The sequence below is a fragment of the Glycine soja genome, chromosome 9 (genome assembly GCF_004193775.1).
Source record: "Glycine soja cultivar W05 chromosome 9, ASM419377v2, whole genome shotgun sequence".
NCBI classification, from domain to species: Eukaryota; Viridiplantae; Streptophyta; class Magnoliopsida; order Fabales; family Fabaceae; genus Glycine; species Glycine soja.
In genome coordinates this window covers 8431629-8451377 of record NC_041010.1, presented here as the reverse complement: position 1 = coordinate 8451377, position 19749 = coordinate 8431629, and the positions used below count along the sequence as shown (strand labels likewise).

The 19749-nt window shown below is 33.5% G+C and overlaps 4 protein-coding genes across 5 annotated transcripts; all 4 read left to right on the top strand.

Annotated features, from left to right (window-relative positions):
- Positions 1–226: 226 nt before the first annotated feature.
- On the top strand, positions 227–1244 carry LOC114367391. The gene is made up of 2 exons (XM_028324566.1): positions 227–557; positions 748–1244. Exons 1-2 carry the CDS (start codon positions 458–460, stop codon positions 873–875), a joined length of 228 nt encoding a protein of 75 aa, XP_028180367.1. The 5' UTR covers positions 227–457; the 3' UTR covers positions 876–1244.
- Positions 1245–9474: 8230 nt separating this feature from the next.
- Positions 9475–12136, top strand: LOC114368685 (50S ribosomal protein L18, chloroplastic-like). 2 transcript variants are annotated; one of them, XM_028325913.1, is made up of 3 exons: positions 9478–9771; positions 10148–10309; positions 11834–12120. In XM_028325913.1, exons 1-3 carry the CDS (start codon positions 9601–9603, stop codon positions 11981–11983), a joined length of 483 nt encoding a protein of 160 aa, XP_028181714.1. In that variant the 5' UTR covers positions 9478–9600; the 3' UTR covers positions 11984–12120. The 2 variants fall into 2 exon arrangements, with proteins under 2 accessions (XP_028181713.1, XP_028181714.1); XM_028325912.1 differs by having other exon boundaries at positions 9475–9771; positions 10148–12136.
- Positions 12137–13998: 1862 nt separating this feature from the next.
- On the top strand, positions 13999–17852 carry LOC114368127 (protein MAIN-LIKE 1-like). Its single transcript, XM_028325477.1, has 5 exons — positions 13999–14120; positions 16859–16958; positions 17189–17485; positions 17568–17659; positions 17762–17852. Exons 1-5 carry the CDS (start codon positions 13999–14001, stop codon positions 17850–17852), a joined length of 702 nt encoding a protein of 233 aa, XP_028181278.1.
- LOC114425674 lies at positions 17762–18682 on the top strand. Its single transcript, XM_028392624.1, has 2 exons — positions 17762–18352; positions 18436–18682. Exons 1-2 carry the CDS (start codon positions 17855–17857, stop codon positions 18634–18636), a joined length of 699 nt encoding a protein of 232 aa, XP_028248425.1. The 5' UTR covers positions 17762–17854; the 3' UTR covers positions 18637–18682.
- Positions 18683–19749: the final 1067 nt, after the last annotated feature.

Sequence of the window (19749 nt, the reverse complement as noted above, 5' to 3'; positions counted from 1 at the left end):
AATAATTCTCTCCGATTGGAACATAATTATCTATAATAAAATTAAAAAATACTTGTATATATGAAAGAAAAAAATAAAGAAAAATAAAATAATAGAATCCAGTGGAAATGAATTCACGTGTGAGGAGGGTCTGTGAGGAAGCGTGCAGCATGTGCTTGGTTACAGTCGGCGACCTTTTGTTTGATGAGATAAGGGAATTCAATAAAGAGTGATTTTCCTTCCATCTATAGCCTCATCTCACGGATCTTGCTTTCTCTTTCTCTCCTTCCTTTCTTTGTGTACCTCTTACAATTTCTTATATTATTGTTATTGTAATAGTCTCCCACATAGACATCCCCTGCATAGTAGTATATAAGGCCAAGAGATTAGAGGTACCCCAATAGTCCAATACTTGTTCACTTGGCACCAAATTCAAAGGCTCATCAAAATCAAATACCAATTCAGTTGCGTACCCAACATGGCCTCATGGAAGAAGACCATTGCCACCCCATTCAAAAAAGCTTGCACTTTCTTTAACCAGCAACCCCCAAGGGACCATAAGAATAAGTCTCAAACAGGTGTGTACTTAATTTAACATAACCGTTTGATTGAGCAAAGCACGTGAGTGAGTTATTGTAAATTTTCTGATTCTTGTCTTTAATTCTTACCAACAAAAAAAACATCACTACTATCTTATCTTAACCTCATCAATTGTATGTTGCCAATTGTCATGTACTCGTGTATTGATCATTGGTTTGTGTGATTCAGCAGAGCAACAGAACCGGATTATGGATCTGCACGGTGAAGTCATGGCATGTGGCTATGAAGATGTTCAAGTTATGTGGTCAATCCTTGATAAGTCAAAATCCACAGCCTGCAATATAACTTCTTCATGACACAAAAGTGTTTTTTCCCTTCTTTCATCTACCAAGAAAAAAAAACCCATATATATTCACAAAAAAAAAGGTTCTACTTAAGCGATATTAGCATATGTTTTAGTATGCTAATGTTTCAAGTCATGATTGCATCATACTAGCTTGTTTTGGCTAGGTGACTAGCTTTGAAATCTGGTGGTATGAATGTAATTCTCATTGTAGAAAATGAAAAGAGATTGACGTGTAGCTATTTGATAGGTTTGAAAATCAGTGACCCTTCTTGTTTGATTATGGTGGTGGCGGTTTCACTCTGTAATTTTTGCAAGTAAAGGTGTTATTAACAGGGAATCCCCATGATTCATGAATGGAGAGATTTTTTTTTCTTCTTTTTTTTTTTTTTTATGAAATGTACATTGTTTTCTCTATTCTCTGCTTTTCTCTTTCTCTGCCCTTTTCACTGTACAAGATGGTGATTTTCACCGGGACAGGGGGACAAAACGATTAGATGACCGTGCTATCAAAAAAGTTTTTTCCTTTTTAAAAAAATTATATAAAAAAGACTCCATATTAAAACATACTACGTTTAAAAGTACTACAGAATGTTTTGATGAAAAAAAAACATGGTACACTAGAAAGTTTGAAGAAAAATTTGATTGAAAAGTGAAACTAGGATGGATGGATGGATAGATTAGCTAGAAAGAAGGTTAACCATTTTTATCTAACACTTTTTTTAAATACTCTTTTAAGATCGATAGAAATTGAATGAAATTTTTAAATTTTGATGAGTTTCACTTTTAAATCATGAGAAAAAAATTATTAATCCACTATTTGGTTTATTCACTGTAGCAGCAGTGATTGTGTGGAAATTTTAAAAAAATTGACGAGAGTCTCACATTTTTTATTTTTTTCATATTTTTTTTTCTTTTCATTCTATTCTATCAAACAATACCTAAATGAGAAATGTCATCATCAAAATTAATTATTTTCTAGGGGATATAAGATTGATGTAATGAAGGTAAAAAAAAATAAAAACAACAGAGAGACCTATTGTTAAAAGGAAAGAATATCAGTAGCATTCTTCTAGCTAGAAATGCTTAAATCAAATTATTTGCATGTCATATATATAAGATAAAAAATATAATTCATTAATAACTAATTGTAACCTAGCTAGTAACTAATTTCTAATTAATTATATCACTAATATTTTTTTTCGTAATATAGAAGTATGAATTACCACTTTAAGTTTGTAATGAACAATACATCTAAATAAAAGGAAATTCATTGCAATTATCTAATAAAAAACAAAAAAAAATATCGTGCAATCCCATTGAAAGAAAATGAATCTTTTGAAAATTAATCATCTAAAATGAGTTAATTTGTCGAAACCAACATGAGTCAAAAGTTGCTTCAAATAGGTGTTCAAAGAACAATTAACGCCAATTTGTGGTATAAAGCTTAACTGCCAAAAAAAAAGAGGTTATGTTCATATTTAACTACTTTGTAAAAATCATCAACCTCATCATCTTAGGATCAGAAGCATAACTTCTCGAGGAGAAGCTTGCATTCTTACCTAACCATTTGCCAAAAGTAAAATCACCGTCAATTACAAAAGTAAAATTCTAGTTTGGTGTAACATGATATCAATTTCATTTTCTCTTGAACTTTTCTTCAATCCTTCCCATGTATCATATTTCTTCAATCCTAAACCACTTAAGAAATATGGTATCATATTTCTTTTTGAAATACACATTCTCTTACTTTTTCTTCTAACCACAATTTGAATGTTTCATGGAATCAAAGTTGTAATTCATGAAGCTTTAAGTGATTACTTCATAGCACCTATTAAATTCAACATGTTTTCACTATAGGTCAAGCCGTCAAGGGCTCTAGTGTCGGTGTTGCTATGTGGTGTTCGTGGTTGCTCGCCTAGTTGCAAACCAGTGTTCACCATGTTTTCAATATAGATGAAGGAATTAATCTGTGGAAGGATATAACATGTTTAATCACAAAATCTTTCATATTAATAAGTGCTTAGCACCAAACTAGAAGATAGAACCTTTATGTAGTTCATGCCAACTTCAACACGATCCTCCCAATTTTCCTTCTACTACAAAGGGGCTATAGGTACCTACAAGGATATTTGCAACGATCAAATTAGTTAGCATGTGTAGGAACTTAGATGTGAGAGATGAATGAATGCATACATTATGGGCAGATTGGGCTATTTGAATTTTATGGGTCGTTAATGAGATGTTTGTGTTAGAGGAGTTGAATCTCCAAACTAAAATTGTCCCATAACACCAAGTTTAAATTTTACAGTTAGTTATTTTAAATAATTTATTTATTTTAAAATTTTGATTTAATTAGGTAATTAGTTTATCCCTCAATTCGAATGAACTAGTGTAAATATTAATCAGAAAAAATGAATTAGTGTTGACCAATGACCAAATCATAATGATTTGTACTTTTTTGTGATTTCACTTTATCTCCAATGTAAAGTTCTTGAGAAAGATTGGATTCCATATTTCCATGGGATCCACCTTGTTGGCGAGTACGCCTTACAAATTTGAACGGAGCTTGGTCAAATATGGCACAAACAAAAGAAATATAACAAACGCGTGCGCGTTATTGTATTCTTTGGCATTCTAAACGTGGTAGGATTTATATGCATGAACTTGTTTACTTAGTGATTTGCACTAAATAAATAATTAAATGGGTGAGTTCTGATGGAAATAGATCCTTTCATACTAGACTTTTATTTTATATATAACCTTAATATGAGAAGAATTTTTATTTATCTTCCTCTTCATAGCTATTACAAAACTACTTTTGTAAACATTAATTTTAAGGGGATTGGGTTCTTTGTCGAATTTTTTATAGGACAGACCTCATCAGAAAAAGAAATTTATTCTATTATTATTATTATTATTATTATTATTATTATTATTATTATTATATTTGTAGTACCAACAACACTTGATACAAGTGACAATAATTTGTATCTCTTAAGTGGTTTAGGATTTGAATTTTGATTGCACTTTGAATATGAAATAAATCATGTTGGGAGAAACATGCTCACCTTGTGTGTGTTAAAGATTCCCAACAAATTTATTACTATTCTCAATGGTAATAACTTTGTACCACTATTAAGGTTAGCAAAAGAAAGAATAACGAGGAGGTATGTTTAGAAAGTAAAGAGGTACATTTAGGGAATATGGATTTGCAGACCTATTATGGCCATATGTGTCTTTAAATATTGCTTTTAGAGATTTGCTATATCAATCTCACAATTACTATTTTCATCCCCCACATGATAATATTTTAAAACTCTAAAAATATCCTTTTGATGGAAATACGATTTTGTTGAACTATTATACAATGGAATCATATTTATGTTGTTGACTAAAGGGGTGAAAATATTAAACAACAAAAATAAGATTTCATTATATAATAATTCAATGAAATCATATTTTCATCGTTGACTAAAGGGATGAAAAAAATAAATAACGGAAATAAGATTTAGTTGAACTATTAAAAACAATGTTATATAAATAAGGACAAAAAATAAGAACAAATATATTTTGTGAGGACTAAAAAAATATATAGGAATGAAAATGAAAAAAATACTAGATTGCAAAGATGAAAAATATATTTAAATCTTATTAGTTTGTTAATTTTTGTTAACAGGGGAATCCAAACGGCAACCTTTCCTCCCTTCTGTTTTTTTTTTCTTAACCACCCAACTAACATTTTATCTCAAATGTAGAATTATAGATGTCATAATCTTTGTCTAACCTCCAATATAAACTATAGGGTAAACCAGCTCCTTCATAGTCTCATGAGTCATGAATTAATTATACTAGAAAATAGAAATGGATTATCCCCATTTAAAAATCTAAGCTCTAAATTATTCGCAATATTTTCACTAGCAAGAGTGCTATCAGTGCATTATTTTCTTTCTTCATAATCAATAATCAAGTTTTCTTGATGGAGTCATGGGTTGTTTATTCAGAGGGACTGATGCAAATCTCCATTCGTCTCATTTGGGGGATTCACATGAACCTTTGCCTTGAAAGCACTTTTCAGTTTTCAGTCAGATTTACTGTTAGTAACTCAAATAATGTTGTGCTAGGGAAAACACGGTTGCTAGTGCCAAAAAGGACTATTTACTTTCATTTTTTCTTTTACATTCTAATGACAGATTAATTGTAAACATAAGATTATGCATGGTGATGACCCATTGTTTGCCTTAGAATCCCACCATTAGGAAATTTTTGTGTGATTTACAACATTAATATATTATGTTTAATTAATTAAGTTAGATTCCTGGTTTTCTTTTGTTTAAAATTCTTGATTCTAGATTCTTGATGCAAATGGGAAAATTACCCTTCCTGTACATTTTTACAAAAGAGAAATATTTGCTTGCGGTTTGGAGGACGTTGTAATGCTAATTAACTCAAACAGAAATTCTCTTTTTAAGTTTCATTCTCATGACTCGTGAGGAATTATAGTTGACACAAAACACCCGATAAAATTGAACAATAGAATAAGCCTAGTATATTACCTACAATAATGAATAAAGAAGCTCTGTTACGATCTAAAAGACTAAATAACGGTGACTTTAGTTCTTTCGTTTAATTTTTTTTTATTTATTTTAGTTCTTAATTTTATAAAATGTCATTCATTTTAAAAAAAAATTGGTACAAAACGACGGAAAGAAATGAAATAGAAAATAACTAAAATGAATAATACTAGCATTGTGTATCCTTATTCCACACTAATGTGCTACCATTTGTTTTGATATCTCGTTTTATGATTTGCTTTTGTTGCTCCCCATTTGTTATATTTGCTTTATATTTGCTCCCCATTCAGCCTTTTAAACTAAAGGTACTTGTAATTTTTTTCCATTTAATTTGATGAACAAATCTAACTGGAAAGACCGTAATCAAACAAAAAAAATCAATAAAGATGAAGAAAAAAAAATGCAAAACAAAACATTATGATATATTAAAGACTAAAAAGTTATTTATGTTGGGTATTTTTAATAAACCTTATAAAATACCAAATGAGCATCAAAACACATTATGTCAGATTATTAAGAGGTTTTAAAGAATGTATGGATTCATAGGACTTGATCAAAACGCAACAGAATCTTACAGCGGTCACGAACAATTGATTTAATGATCTTTTTCAACTAAATCACCTTCTTCTTTATGGGACCTTCGTTTTCTCTTCAGATGAGGAGAGGAAAAACTATTTCTCAATTAGGAAAAACTGTTTCTTTATTAGGATTCTCATTATCCCTTAATGGGTCAAACTGGTTTTTGCTCATTAAGCCCATATCAATTTTTTGTTGGCAATCTAATGGGCTCATTGAATTAGATCACTTTATATTGAACTCATCTAAATGTAAATAACTAATATAAATTTTATAATATAATATGTAGCCCATATTAATTAATTAAGAATTATAAAATTCCTAACAATCTCTCACTTGGACTTCATATTAACCTTAGACATTTATATCACAAAATTCTTTAGGTGCGCAACCGTATGTTATTTGCTTTTAGACTCATTTTATACAGTTTGGTCCATCTCATATAGCAACAAGAAATCATTGTAGTTTTCATCACAATTTAGCGTGACTAAGCCACAATGATCACCATTGTTACTCATACTCGATGACATAGATCAAATATGGATAAGCGGCATGGAAATTGTTGGATCAAGTGGCCTCGGAATAATTAAGAAGGGAGGGGGGTTGAAATAATTATTAATGTGTCTTGACTAATTAAAAATTTATCCTTCTTCATGTTACTAGATTCAACTAGGCTTTTACTACTAAGTTAAGAAAGTAAAGAACAAAAACAATAACTTAACCAAAAGTAAAAGCGGCAATTAAAAGTACACAACGGAAATTAAAGAGTGTAGGGAAGAAGAAGACAAACACAAGATTTATACTGGTTCGGCCACAACCCGTGCCTACATCCAATCCCCAAGCAACCAACGGTTCTTGAGATTTCTTTCAACCTTGTAAAATCCTTTACAAGCCAAAGATCCACAAGGGATGTACCCTCCCTTGTTCTCTTTGAACAACCAAGTGAATGTACCCTCCACTTGAACTGATCCACAAGAGATGTACCCTCTCTTGTTCTCAGTATAACAACCCAAGTAGATGTACCATCTACTTGTACCACAAAGGATGTACCCTCCAATGTGTTAGGACAAAGAATTCTTAGGCGGTTAGTCCCTTGAATTCTCTGTGAGGGGGATACAAAAGATATCTCAAGCGGTTAGTCCTTTGAAATCTTTTGTATAAAGGGAAAGGGAAAAAGATATCTCAAGCGGTTAGTCCTTTGAAATCTTTTGTAAGAAACAGAATATATCTCAGGCAGTTAGTCCTTTAAAATCTTTTGTCAAGAGGGAGAAGGGAAGAAACAAAAAAATTTTCAGACAATTAGTCCTTTGAATCTTTTGACAAGAGAAAGAAGTGAATGAAGAAGAAGAGTAGCACAAGTTTTTGAACAATGAACTTTTCTTGAATAAAGAAAGTATTGAACAAAAACTCTTAGAAGAATGCTTTGAATGAATGAAAGAAATCTGAGAGTTCTCTCTTTTTAAAATTTGTGCCATGGTCACATATTTATAATCATTTGATGACTCAAGTTAAAGTTTGTGACTCTTGGCAATTTCATTAAAAACTAGTCACTTTAAAAGTTGTGACTCTTTTTGAAAACTAGTTACTTAAAGATTGTGACTTTTGAAAAACTCTTCAGAAACAAGTCACTTTAAGAATTGTAACTTTTGGAAATTTATTTTTCGAAATCAGTCACTGGTAATCGATTATCATCAAGGTGTAATCGATTACACATCAACAGATATGACTCTTCATATTTAAATTTGAAAATCAAAACGTTTAGAAACATCGGTAATCGATTACAAGTATTGTGTAATGGATTACCCAAGTTTAAAATGATTTGAAAATGTTTTATCACTAGTTGTGACTCTTGAAATTTGAAATCTAGCGTTTTAAAACATTGGTAATCGATTACATGCTCATGGTAATCAATTACAACTTTGTAAATCAGTTTTGAAATTAATGTTGACTACTGGTAATCGATTACTACCTTCTGGTAATCGATTACCAGAGAGTAAAACTCTTTGGTAAAAAATTTTGTGAAAAATTCTTGTGCTACTCAATGTTTTGAAAAACTTTTTTTAGTACTTATCTTGATTGAGTCTTTTCTTGATTCTTGAATCTTGATCTTGATTGTTCTTGAATCTTGATTCTTGAAACTTGATTGTTCTTGAATCTTGATTCTTTGAAACTTGATTCTTGAAGCTTTTTGACTCCTGATTCTTTGAAACTTGCTTAACTCTTGATTCTTTGACATCATCAAAATAATCTTGGAAGACATCCCCACCACTGTGCAATTTGTAATTTTCTTCCAAAGCTTTCATCTTGGAGTTGAAAGGTGTTGCCTTGTGATGGAAGGCTAATTCTCTGTGTTGGGAAATTCTGCTCAACATTGATGTAAATTCTTAACTATCTAATTAAAGTTGTTTTTATATGTTCATTGCTTCTATCTACACTTAATTCTTGCATGCTTTTGGTCTGAACACCCATTGGTGTGTAAAGTTAGGATTTTTAGCATTGATAAATGTTTTTAATCCTTAGAACTAGATAGAGCAGGGCTAGATAACTGCATTGCTATACATAGAGAGCAGAGTTTTAGTTATTAATATGTTGTAATTGTAATGTTGTTTGTTTAGGCTAAGTTCGACAAGACATGCTAGAACGAGATTTAAATAGAATTAGTCCATTCACACGAGACATCGGTGTTTGGTAATTTTGCTCTCAGCATAGAACACAAAAATAAATTTAAATAGAGAAAAATCCTTAGTTACATCAAGCGTTCAGTAAAAGGATCTGACGTTTTTAGTCATCTGTTTCTTTCACCATATAGATAGGTTACTTTGTAGTTAATTTAGAATTTCAGTTTATACCTTTAGTTTGATTCAATTTACATGAATTTTTACAAATGTTTATTTGTTGGATGAACCTTCACCGAATGAAACAAGTTTTCTGAGTTCGAAACTCAATTTCTTATCGTTTTAATACTACTTAATCGATTTGATGCACTTGTCGATAAATTCGAAGTTGTAAAGAGAGCAAACATAGCCCATATTAATTAATTAGGAATTATAAAATTCCTAACACTTTAAGAAAAAATAATTAAATTTTTTTATCTTTTGGAATATAATTATATTTTATTTTTGGTTCTTAATTTTTTTTACTTGACTTTTGGTCTCGGTAATTTTTTTTATCCTTGTTATATTATTTTATTCCTTCTAATATATTTATTTATTTAGTTTTAGTCTCTATTTGTTCATTTTAAATAATTTTTTCAAAAAATATTTAATAACAACTATCTTTTTAAGCATGTTAGTAAAACAAAAATGCAAATGATTTACATATTTATAGGGACTTAAACAAACCAGTAAATTTATTAAACAAACTAATTAAAAAATAAGACCAAAATATAATTTAAAACAAAACAAAATATTACTATATTTCGTAAAAAGAATGACATATTTAAGCCAAACAAACATAAAAGAATTTGAAGTAGAAGCCTGAAAAGCGTGAGTGAGGGGTAGTGATAGAAGGATAAGGTGAGGTGACGATAAACCGTGGAAAGTGGAAACGGTGGTGTAGTCTGTGAGTGTCATTGTGAAGTTGGAGACAATGTTAGCTTCTTCTCTCTCCTTCCTCCATTCTTGTTCATCTTCCTCTTTCTTATTGTCAATTTCACTTCCTAATCCCAAACCCTCTCATTCCCTACCTTTCGTGCTCGAAGCCAAAGACAGGACCCGTAGGGAAGACAGGTCCGCGCGCCACACTCGCATCAGAAAGAAGGTCGTTCACTCACTCACTCATTTCACTTTCCCTTTCGCTCTTTGCGCAATTTCTTCGCTTTTCATTGTCAAATTCGACTTTTCTTCTACGCTAATGTTGCATATTGTCCTAGCGAGTTGTTTCATGCTAGGACAATATGCATATATATCATTTTTTTATTATTTTTATTAGTCAATGTTATTCGTTAGTTTTTTTTATTAGAATGTTAGTTATAGAATTGGAACTCCTACCTCTCCCCCTTCTTCCTTGGACCCTTAAAGCATCTTTTAAAAGTATCAAGTCAACCTTATAACTCGTACTTAAAATGAAATAACTCTATTCATTTTCAATTCTCAAGTCAACCTTATAACTCGTACTGATTTTTATACTTTGTCAGGTCGAAGGGACACCCGAGAGGCCGAGGCTGTCCGTGTTCCGGTCGAACAAGCATCTCTCTGTGCAGGTGATAGATGACACCAAGATGCACACGCTCGCTTCGATTTCGACAATGCAGAAGACGGTTGCTGAAGAGTTCAACTACTCCGCTGGCCCTACACTTGTGATTTCTTTATATAGATGCTATTATGCAGTGTTCAGTTTTTTCTTTGTGTTGGATGCTGTTATACTTTTTTATTGCTGCCTGATTGGACTCTGTGTTGTGAATGATAATATTGAACATATATTGCCTGTGTTCAGCAATGATAGGGAAACTTAATTTCCCATTTCGTGATTGAAAGACTGTGCTTTCTGAATAAAATTAGGGGTCAATGGTGTTTTTTGTATATGTAAAATTGCGACTTTTTTGTTTCTGCCCCTGAATTTTCATCTGCATTTCCTAAATTCCTGAGTCTGAATCTGAGTCTGTTAAGTTACTAGTTATTGGACAGTTTCTTGATTATCTCTGTAACAAGGGGAGGCGGAATCCTTGTGTTCCGCGGCTAGTATGGCTTTTAGAAAGATCACTATGTAATTGTGTAGTAACTTAGCAGAGTTAGACTGAGGCAAAAATTTGAGTATTTAGAAACAAAATGGAAGGGCTAATTGGCGATTTCATAGGGAGGAAAAACACCATTAACCCTATAATAAAATACCAATTAGTGGAAAATAAATTAGTACTTAGAAACTCTATTCAAAGAGGAAACAATATGCACTTCAAAAGGCATTGTTCGCTGCCCTCACCTTTAGGTAGGGGTGGTGTGGACTCAAAGAGAGATGCATTACTACTGATTTCATCTCTCTTTCTCTCACACACTCTATCTGTTTATGAATAAACTCAGTAGAATACCTTTTACTATTAGCTACCAGATTTTTTCTTAGATATAGATTTCAAGTTTCACGTTTTAGCAACTGTACCATTGAAAAATATTGAGTGGGGAATACTGAGGGAAGCCAACAAATGCAGTGAGAAGGATGAATCTTTGGGTTGCTTGAGTATAAATATACACGTGTTTTTGTTGTAATCATTTTAAGTCAGCTACATCAGTTGCTGCAGTTGAAGGCTCTATTGCTTGACATGAAATAGTTACATCTGATGATGATGTGCTTTCACCATTCCAATTTAATTGTTTTGTTTTTATTTGATTCACAACACTATATATAATTACAGAAGCAAGAAACACTTACATCTTGAAGTTCATCTCCACTTACAGTGGTAATTACTGATACATTATAAGTAAATTATATTTTTAACTGACCATCAGAGTTCATAGATTTTCGTATTTTTCTCAAATGTGTTAATGTATACAAAAAGCATGATGCAAAATGAGTCAAACCAAAGTGGCTACCTAACAGTGAGCTTTACAATGTTTTATTAAAAAAAATAATAATCCTCAATCTGTCTAAAAATTCAATTATGCTAATAATCTTCAAAACATAATTGATATCTTCACCAAAACAGTTGTACCATGCAGGTTCTGTTCATTTTAGTCTTAGAAATGTCTAATTCAGTATCATATAAAGATATTGTTCTCAATGGTTATAATGCCACTGTCTCCTTTGCTTGAAAAGGTTTTCTTACCATATCTTTTTTTTCTCCATATACTGGATGATGGTCCTGATCCTTTGCAATTTTTTTTTGTTTCAGGAAGTAGCAAAGAGGATGGGTGAGATCATTGCGAAGTCCTGTTTAGAGAAGGGGATCACAAAGGTGGCCTTTGATCGAGGTGGATACCCATACCATGGCCGTGTTCAAGCACTCGCTGAAGCAGCTCGTGAACATGGCCTAGATTTCTAAACTGAGTCTCTCTCCTTTGTATCTCTTTGTATTTCATGTTTAAATTTATAACCCGAGGCTTCAACAATTTTTTTAAATGACATTTCCTTATTTCTAATGACTTTATTGTGATCCAATTGCTCCTATTCATCTATCAATTTCTTTTTAGTTCTAGACAGTTTTCCTCTAGTCATCCTAAAAATGTTAGATGTGTTTATATTGTGTTCAACTCTTGCAATCATTAAAGTGTTAGACTAACATGTGACATTTAAAAGCTGATTGGAAGCAGCGAAGTATTTATAACAAGCCAAAACAGGAAAGAGACTGATTCATATGAAGCTACTGCTATACTGTTATAGGATACACGTAATTTGAATTTCTGGGTATCACTCAGTTTAGCCAGTGGTATATGAATTTCCAATGCCCACCTGGTACATTTAAGCCAAAAATGCCTTGAGAGTTGAGACATCCTGGATCGCATAAAACGAATTAAAAAGCATCCAGTAGGGGGACATGCTAGGTGCACCCAACAATATTGTTAATGCACCCAGTAATTATGTGAATGGGCAAAATTACCCTTGCTTAAAATTTTAAAAAGAGGCGCCCCCAACAGCCCCCCACCTTTCCGCCTTCTTTCTTTTCTTCTTCTGCTCCTTCTTCTTCCCCGCCTCCGCGCCTTCCTACTGCCATTTCTGATCAGCCGCCATTGCTGCGTTTTTGCCGTCGAGGTTAGTCTCCCCTAACTCCCCTCCCCTTTAATGTCCAATGGTCCTGTAGCATTTAGCCTAGGATAGTGGAACCTTAGGGTAGAAGACGTCGTCAGAAAAAATGGGGAAAACGCGGACCTGGAACATTTGGTTCTTTCAGAAGAACCGTCTTCCGGGAACTTTCCGGAAGAACCACTTCTTCCGAAAGTTCCAGAACAACTTCTTCCGGAAAGTTTCCGGAATAAGGTTCTTTCAGAAGAATCAAATGGTCATCCGGAAGAACCTTATTTCGGAAAGTTTCCGGAAGATGTTGTTCTGGAAACTTTTCGGAAGATGGTTCTTCCGGATGACCATTTGGTTCTTCTGGAAGAACCTTATTCCGGAAGACGTTGTTCTGGAAACTTTCCGGAAGATGGTTCTTCTGGATGACCATTTGGTTCTTCCAGAAGAACCTTCTAGAACAACGTCTTCCGGAAAGTTTCCGGAATAAGGTTCTTCCGGAAGTAGGAATTTTTTTAAAAGAATTTTGTTTTGCTTTTTTTTAATAAATGAAGTTTTTATTTTATTTTTATAAATTAAGTAGTGTATGTTTTAGAATCTTTTTTTTTAAATTAGGTTTGGTTTTTTTATGACAAATGAAGTTGCTTTTTTTTATAATTTAAGTTGTGTATGTTTACTAATTATTTATTTTTAAATTATTTGTGTTTTTTTTATAAATGAAGTTGTGTGTGTTTTGAAATTTGTTTTTTTTTTAAATAGTGATTTTTTTATATAAATGAAGTTGGTTATTTTTATAAATTAAGTTGTGTATGTTTTGAATTTTTTTTTAATTAGTTTTTTTTTTATTTTTATATATAATTTTAGTTGTGTATGTTTATTAATTATTTATTTTTAAATTAGTTGTGTTTTTTTGTTTATAAATGAAGTTGTTTTTTTTTATAAATTAAGTTGTGGATGTTTACTAATTAATTATTTTTACATTAGTTGTGTTTTTTTTTTTATAAATGAAGTTGTTTATTTTTTTTATAAATTATGTTGTGTGTGTTTTGAAATAAATTTTTTAAAATTAGTCTTATTTTTTTTTATAAATGAACTTGTTTTATTTTTATAAAGAAAGTTGTGTATGTTTTGAAATAATTATATGAATAGTTTATTTGATCCAAAAAAATATGTGTTCTACATGATTTGCAGATCATGGTTAGAATACGAGGTTTAGGTCGTGCTATAGGTAGAGTTATAAGCAGAGATAGACAATATGAAGATGATGCAGTTGATGTTCCATAGAGGCGTAGGCTTACTGCATCAGTCCGTAGGCAATGAGTTCATCAGATGACTGAGGATGTTCCTCACATGACTGAGGATGTCCCTCATATGGCTGAGGATGCACCTGAGATGACTGAGGATGTACAGGCGATTGTTGCAGAGGACTTAGGTCGTGATGGTGCTGAGGGGTCACATGTTGATGATATGACACCCTCTACCTCGACATATAAATAAATAAAATATATAAAAAAATATCGGTAACCAAATTCACACGGGTAAAAGGTTCACATTCACTTCACTATTATCAATTAAAACTTATTAAAAATATATTCGGCTCGAAACAAGGCCGTCAAAATTTACAAAAATATTTTGTTAAATCAGCGAGATAAAATAAAATAGACTAACATTATACAATTAATATAAAACTTATGCCCCACTGTCACATCCTATCAGAGCATTGTGTCCCGACATCCTTCAGCACAAGGTTCCTTTAAGCACTTCACTTAGCCATCTGTTCCCCCGAACACAAGGTTCAAGATCATCACAGGATCCAAACACAAACAGCAAACCGGGAGTGAGTTATCACATTCCTAACTACTAGAGAGAAACAAAACAACATATAGTAGCCAAATACAATTTACTTAGCATATCTCACATTATTTCATCACTTTGTCATTCAAAATTCACTTTTCATCTATCAATCACACTTTTCAATCATCAATCACATTACACAAGAATCACACGTTCTGATCAAGACATAATAACACCTCAATTTGATAACAAACAATTAGCAAGCGCATGAGACAATTTATGCTAAGACTCAAGCCTATATGTAATGTGGTACCATGTCAGTGAAAAACCTCGTCGGGCGCCTAGGAGTACATGACAAGACAAACCACACAATAGTAAGTCAAGTCACTCTCACTAGGTAATATCATAGGGAGACCAGTCAGGGTTACAGTGTTTTGCGAGAATGCTCCAACCATATGGAATCAACATAGGTTTAAAGGAACACTCAAACTGTGTGACTTCCAAGGCCTACACTCCGAAGAGTCCGTCAGGGCCTCTCCCTCCTGATTCAGGTCCAACCCAGAAAACATTTTATCACACAGACTTTATCTATGAATTGTACAAAACACACGACTCCTCAATTATTCTCAAAATAATTTTAACTCGTCGCCATTTAAGGATCTTATCATTAACTCGTCGCCCTTAAAGGGACTTAACATTAACTCGTCGCCCAAAAAGGGACTTAGCATTAACTCGTCGCCCTAAAAGGGACTTAACATCAACTCATCGCCCTAAAAGGGACTTAGCATTAACTCGTCGCCCTAAAAGGGACTTAAGATCGTGTGATTGTACAATTCATAGTTCACAACTCAATACACATATATATCTCAATCATATACATACTCAATTTATCACATACACTTAATCTCAATCACAATGGTATAATCTCAATTTAACATGTTATCACACCTCATGAATCATATACACTTTACCTATAAACTATGCAATACACACATCTACTCAATTGTTTTCAAAATCATTTTAACTCGTCGGGTTCCCACAGTGGATCTCATCACAATACTCGTCGCACTTAAAGGGTCTTACAATTGTGTGATTGCACAGTTCATAGTTGACAACTCAATACACACATCTCATCTCAATACACATGTATTTCATCATCCGTCACATGTTCAATTTATCACATACTCAAAGTTTGAATCATCATTTCATAACCTCAACATAACAATTTATACAAAAGATTTTATCACAACATGAAATGTAAAACCTCTGAAATAGTTCCTCACAATTGTATCAAAATCAATTAATCAAAATCATGGGTTAACACAAAAACATCAAGAGCACTCAAGTTTATCAATCAATTCTCATCAGGACATCAATTGGTACATAGAACACAATAATATTGTATTCATAATCATAAAGAAAAATTATAATTCAATAAACATCCCAAAATAAACCCAAATTTAGTTCTCTAAGGATCCCTACACATGTTCATTCTAACTCCCAATTGTGATAAACTCATCCCTTACCTCTGAGCAGACTCACGTGTCTTCAGCTAGCGATAGTAACATCTCAAGCGGTTCCCTGAGATTGCTTCAGTTATTCATCCGAGATTCCTTCAGTTCCATCGACTGCTCCGATAGAATTCCCAAACGTCAGAGAGACGGAGAAGAGATTGAAACCTCCACTTGTACTGTCTTCATGCGATTCCTATTTCTCCCTCCACGAATATTATCTCGAAAATCCCAACGATGGAAGTGTGCGCAATTAAATTTCGAACAACATATCCAAATTTCATGAAAATCTAATGGTTTACGAAACCGGGATCGTAATTTTACCGAGACAGTTTTGAGTTTCTACGGGAAAATAAAAGCCTACAATGCGAAGGGTATTTCTCTTAGCTCAGACATAATATCGAAATTCCCAACGGTGAGAATGCTCAGAATTGGGTTGCGAACGTGGTGCTTAAATTTCACGATGATCCAACGGTGAATGAGGCCGAGATCGTCATTTTTCTGAGACAGGTTAGGTGACCTGCGGGAAAAATAGAGGGTTTTGGGAGAAAAGAAAAAAAACGAAATTGTGAGGTAGAGGAGGCTGAGGAGTCAATCTGAAAACTGACCTATCATGTTGCTATTTATAGCTAGGTGCATTTTAGACCTATTATTTACTCTATTTATTTATTTATTTATTGTTTTATAAAAACAAACTTTATTTTATTCTCTATCAAACAAATAAATAAAATACCCTTTTTATTTTCTCTCAAATCATTATTTTAATTAATAATTATATCTCCTTATTTATTTATTTATAAAATCTCATCATTATTTTTAAAATTCTATTTATTTATAAATAAAAATTCTTTTTAATCTAGTTTACGAAAATTGGGATGTTACAGTCTTACAAATGATGCTGAGGAATTTTCAGGTGGGCCACATGACCTATCAGTGTTGACTTTATTTGCGGACCATGTTGCACATGTCATTTGGAGTGGACAGGTATTTTAATTTGTTAATTATTTCTTATTGTTGATTTGTTTGTCATTAATTTTTTTTTATATTTGTATATTTGGAATGCTTTGTACTTCAATTCAGAAACGTTCTGAATTGGGAGGTCAGTGCCTAAGATTCAAGGACTGGTTGCTGTCACAGGATTAAGTCCATTGATCAGGTGTTCAGTTGTAACCGGCGATCCTGGACTTATATCCGCATTTGTGGAAATGTGGCAGAGGGAGACCGACACATTCCACCTTCCAGTAGGAGAGTTGATGATCACACTGGATGATGTGTCGTCACTCCTCCATCTGCCTATCAGTGACGCCTTCCACAGCTTTCATGCTCTTTATGTGGACAAGGCGATATTTTTGTTGATAGAGTTGCTTGAGGTGTCTGCTGAGGAGGCTAGAGCCGAGACAACACGATCACGCGGGGCATATGTACGGTTGGGATGGGTTCGAGACATCTATGAGATGAGATGTCAGGCATGGCGATGGGTTGTAGCAGCTCGTGCTTATCTACTGCACCTGGTGGGTTGCACTTTTTTTTTCTAACAAGAGTGCAACATATGTTCATGTGGTGCATCTAGAGGCTTTTCACGACCTGGGTCAGAGTGGTGGTTATGCCTGGGGAGTTGTCGCGCTGGTTCATATGTATGACCATTTTGATGAAGCTTCTAGGACCACGACACGTCAGATTGGGGGGTACCTGACTTTATTACAGGTAAATTTTGTGTTTTTAAATATGTTACATTGGATTATGATTTAAACATGTTTTTATGTTATGTTAACCTCACTTTTTTGTAGTGCTGGATCTATGAGCACTTTCCGAGTGTGCATCAGTGTGTCACAGATGATGTGTACGAGGAGACGTCCCCACGTGCTTCCCGGTGGTTAACGATGAAGGCACATATGAAGGGAATTACAGGAGCGTCGTACCGGGCACGTTGTGATGCTTTGACGGTCACAAATGTGTGTTGGTTGCCTTACAGTGAGCATCGAGGGGTTAGGGAGTTTAAGCTGATTTCATCGTTCCAGGGTCAGCTGAGATGGGGTCCTATGGTGGTCACAGTTCAACCGGAGAGGGTGCTACGGCAGTTTGGTTACATTCAGAGCATCCCTTCGCCGCCTGTTAGCGCTTCGTTGTCATATGATGATATAGATGACAGGTGGATGCATTCCACGGATCATGTACTAGTTGTGGGTGAGCTTTGTGTAGTCCCTGGGCAAGTATCTACGGATTACATGGAGCGGTTTTTCCAGATATCTCACCCATTCATGATACCAACCCAGGCAGGTGACCAGCCCAGACATGCACCTGCTCCAGACCATGAGGAATACATGCAGCCGGCCATCCCACAGGTTCCAGTGGCATTTGACCCCCCTCGACATGCAGTGGTAAGATTATTTGCGCGTTTAATGTTTGATCAATTGTTATTTATTTTAAATTTTGTAATAAATGTTTTTTATAATTGTCACAGGATGATTACGAAGGCTATGAGGCGATCACAGAAAGGTTGGAGCGTGTGCTCAACCTTAGGATGGTCACTGCAGGCACAGAGTTACATAATATTATGCAAAATTGTCTCACGATCCCCAGGGGGGTGCCAGTGCAGATGGGAGTGTCAGGGCTCGACAGAGACGACGCACAGACCATTGATTATTGTTTTTATGTTTTGTAGTTCACATAATTTTTTGTATTTGTTACACTTTTTTTATTTAATATAGTTTACTTGTTTTGCACTGTATATTATTTTATGATATTAATTGACGTATCGATTCTGATTCTAATCCTGGTCCTTAAGCGAAGTTTTGGACTCTTATGAATTTTTGATAAAAAAAAGTGAAGCTAAAATCATGACTTTCATTCATAAGAATGACATTCAAATTATAAATTTTTAAAAATAAGATAAGTAATTGTTTGTCTTTTAAAGTAAAAAGATGAAAATGATATTTAAGCCGGAAAGAACTTTTAAAGTAAAAGGATGTAAATGATATGTTGTATTTATGTAAATGATATTTAAGCCTCTTGTATAAGGTTTTTTGGACGTCAAAGAACTCAAAAAAATTAATGTCGTACCCCGGTTCCATCGAATAACACCTCAAAAAAGAGACACAAAATTGAAAAAAATAGGAATCAGACCATTTTTACATGTTTAAGTATCCATGTTTGGGGTTTTTTTTTGGATTATGTGCGAGTCGCCTAAGACATTGGAGGGGCGCTATTTTTCATATTTGGACGTTAAAGAACCCAAAAAAATTAATGTCGTACCCCGGTTCCATCGAATAACACCTCAAAAAAGAGGCACAAATTGAAAAAAATAGGAATCAGACCCTTTTTACATGTTTAAGTATCCATGTTTGGGGTTTTTTTTTGGATTATGTGCGAGTCGCCTAAGACATTGGAGGGGCGCTATTTTTCATATTTGGACGTTAAAGAACCCAAAAAAATTAATGTCGTACCCCGGTTCCATCGAATAAGACCTCGAAAAAGAGGCACAAAATTGAAAACAAATAGGAATCAGACCCTTTTTACATGTTTAAGTACCCATGTTTGGGGTTTTTTTGGATTATGTGCGAGTCGCCTAAGACATTGGAGAGGTGTTATTTCTCATGTTTGGACGTCAAAGAACCCAAAAAAATTAATGTTGTACCCCCATTCCATCGAATAACACCTCAAAAAAGAGGCACAAAATTGAAAAAAATAGGAATCAGATCCTTCTAAGTATGCCTAAGGTCTGAAGGTCAAACAATTAAAATAAATTATATTTGGACCGGTCAAACAACGCATTCAA

Bases quoted from the DNA above. Each gene is read 5' to 3' on its own strand.
- LOC114368685 (XM_028325912.1), top strand. From the start codon at position 9,601: ATGTTAGCTTCTTCTCTCTCCTTCCTCCATTCTTGTTCATCTTCCTCT. The intron at 9,772-10,147 runs GTCGTTCACTCA...ATACTTTGTCAG, and splicing joins ACACTCGCATCAGAAAGAAG to GTCGAAGGGACACCCGAGAG.
- LOC114425674 (XM_028392624.1), top strand. From the start codon at position 17,855: ATGAAGGCACATATGAAGGGAATTACAGGAGCGTCGTACCGGGCACGT. The intron at 18,353-18,435 runs GTAAGATTATTT...TAATTGTCACAG, and splicing joins ACCCCCCTCGACATGCAGTG to GATGATTACGAAGGCTATGA.
- LOC114368127 (XM_028325477.1), top strand. From the start codon at position 13,999: ATGACTGAGGATGTTCCTCACATGACTGAGGATGTCCCTCATATGGCT. The intron at 14,121-16,858 runs GTCACATGTTGA...GGGATGTTACAG, and splicing joins GGTCGTGATGGTGCTGAGGG to TCTTACAAATGATGCTGAGG. The intron at 17,660-17,761 runs GTACCTGACTTT...ACTTTTTTGTAG, and splicing joins ACGACACGTCAGATTGGGGG to TGCTGGATCTATGAGCACTT.
- LOC114367391 (XM_028324566.1), top strand. From the start codon at position 458: ATGGCCTCATGGAAGAAGACCATTGCCACCCCATTCAAAAAAGCTTGC. The intron at 558-747 runs GTGTGTACTTAA...TGTGTGATTCAG, and splicing joins TAAGAATAAGTCTCAAACAG to CAGAGCAACAGAACCGGATT.